The sequence below is a fragment of the Rasamsonia emersonii genome (assembly GCF_000968595.1).
Source record: "Rasamsonia emersonii CBS 393.64 chromosome Unknown ctg1118621760360, whole genome shotgun sequence".
NCBI lineage: Eukaryota > Fungi > Ascomycota > Eurotiomycetes > Eurotiales > Trichocomaceae > Rasamsonia > Rasamsonia emersonii.
In genome coordinates, this window is record NW_013563054.1 from 4,658 (window position 1) to 6,416 (window position 1,759).

General features: G+C 49.5%; 1 protein-coding gene across 1 annotated transcript; it reads left to right on the top strand.

The window, feature by feature from the left end:
* Positions 1 to 536: 536 nt before the first annotated feature.
* On the top strand, positions 537 to 1,553 carry T310_6072 (RNH70 is involved in DNA replication and RNA processing; the record flags this gene model as incomplete). Its single annotated transcript, XM_013471094.1, has 3 exons — positions 537 to 886; positions 947 to 1,031; positions 1,062 to 1,553. 3 exons carry the CDS (start codon positions 537 to 539, stop codon positions 1,551 to 1,553), a joined length of 927 nt encoding a protein of 308 aa, XP_013326548.1.
* Between the last annotated feature and the right edge of the window lie 206 nt (positions 1,554 to 1,759).

Sequence of the window (1,759 nt, forward strand, 5' to 3'; positions counted from 1 at the left end):
AGAGCCAGTTTTAGTGACGCTATTATTCATACAAATCAATCGAGGCTGGAAAGGAAACGTGTGGTTGGATCTGATTCTGTCGACAGACAGGGCCGCAATAAGACTACATGCAGTTCTCAACCAGGGGAGTGAGGAGCCATGAAGAAGGCTAAGGTACGAAGCCCATCTAGAGAGTAGATGGTGAAATATATGGCGAGGAATATGGGTGGAGACCCCGTCAGCGAAGTAGATATAAAGACAGGACGGAGTCAAAAGTCCTTGGAATAGACCAGAATTTTTTCAAACAGTCGGGCGAAAAGATGTTTCAAGGAACTAATACATGAAGAACCGGAGGATATCTGCCTGTAATGTAGGTTTGTATAGAAGGCCTGCACTAATCCCTGTTTGGGTTAGCGTCATGGGCATCTGCGGAGAGCAGTGTTTGTCTGGTTTGCCAGTCTTATCGAGGAAAATTATCTCGTGCAGACAAAACTGCAGGCCATAATTTGTTTTCGCCTTGGATACCATGGATCCTGAGGCGGTTTCTGCACACTAATATGGAGCTCAAAGACCTCTCGAGCAATTGGAAGAAACTCCAGGAGCAACTGAAAAAAGGAAAGGAAAAAGAAAGCGGACCCGGTTCAACCTCGTCCTCTAAGCGCAAGATCTCCGATTCCGAGCCGCAGAATGCTGTGAAGAGAAGGAAAGCGGAGATCCCTACTGAGAAGAAAACCGCGAAACAAAAGAAATCGTCCAAGCCGGGGAGGATGTCCCAGGTTGCCGGGTCCGAAGGGACCCAGGAGGTGAAGAAAATAGAGACGGAGGTTGTGTCGCGGCGAAATTCTACGGCCTCGACTGAGAAGGGGGAACCGCGAAATGGGCAGGTGAATGAGGGTCGTTCTCCAACGTGAGTCACCAACTGCGGCCTCTTTTTCTTACTACTATTTCTTACATTGACCTCTTGCAGAGCCGAAATAGGCAAATACCTCGCGATCGATTGTGAGATGGTGGGCGTTGGCCCAAATCCCGAGGAGGATTCGGCCCTTGCGCGTGTGAGTATCGTCAATTGGAACGGCGACCAGGTCTATGACTCTTTCGTCAGGCCCAAAGAGAAGGTCACGGACTGGAGGACACATGTGAGCGGAGTTTCACCGAAAGACATGGCCAACGCCCGGTCGCTGGAGGAAGTCCAGAAGGATGTCGCCGAAATAATCGAAGGCAAGATCCTGATCGGCCATGCAGTGAGGAATGACTTGGAAGCCCTCCTGTTAAGCCATCCAAAACGTGACATACGAGATACAAGCAGGCATCCGCCGTACCGAAAGCTTACCGGAGGCGGTTCCCCGCCGCTGAGAGTGCTGGCTGCGGAGCTGCTTGGATTGAAGATCCAGGAAGGAGCCCATTCGAGTGTCGAAGACGCGAGGGCCACGATGCTTCTTTTCAGACGAGATAAGGAGTCGTTTGATCGGGAGCATGCAAAGAAATGGCCCGTGCGGGTCGTGAAGGAAGGCGAGGACAAGGGGAAACCGGCGAAGAAGAAGAAAAAGACCAAGAAGAAAAGCAGAAAGAGATGATCTGGATCCTCAGTAATTACTGTGCGATTTCATTGGTCTGAGTTGGTTTTGTTCCTTGCATTGATACCAGCATTAAGTTTCGTATGCAATTCATGTACAAAATTCATTTCAGAGCTTTTATAAGACGATAACTCCGTAGAATACGTCCATTTGTATAGTCGTGAAACTGGACTAAGTATGTGCCTAAGGTATCCCCAGTGGACGGG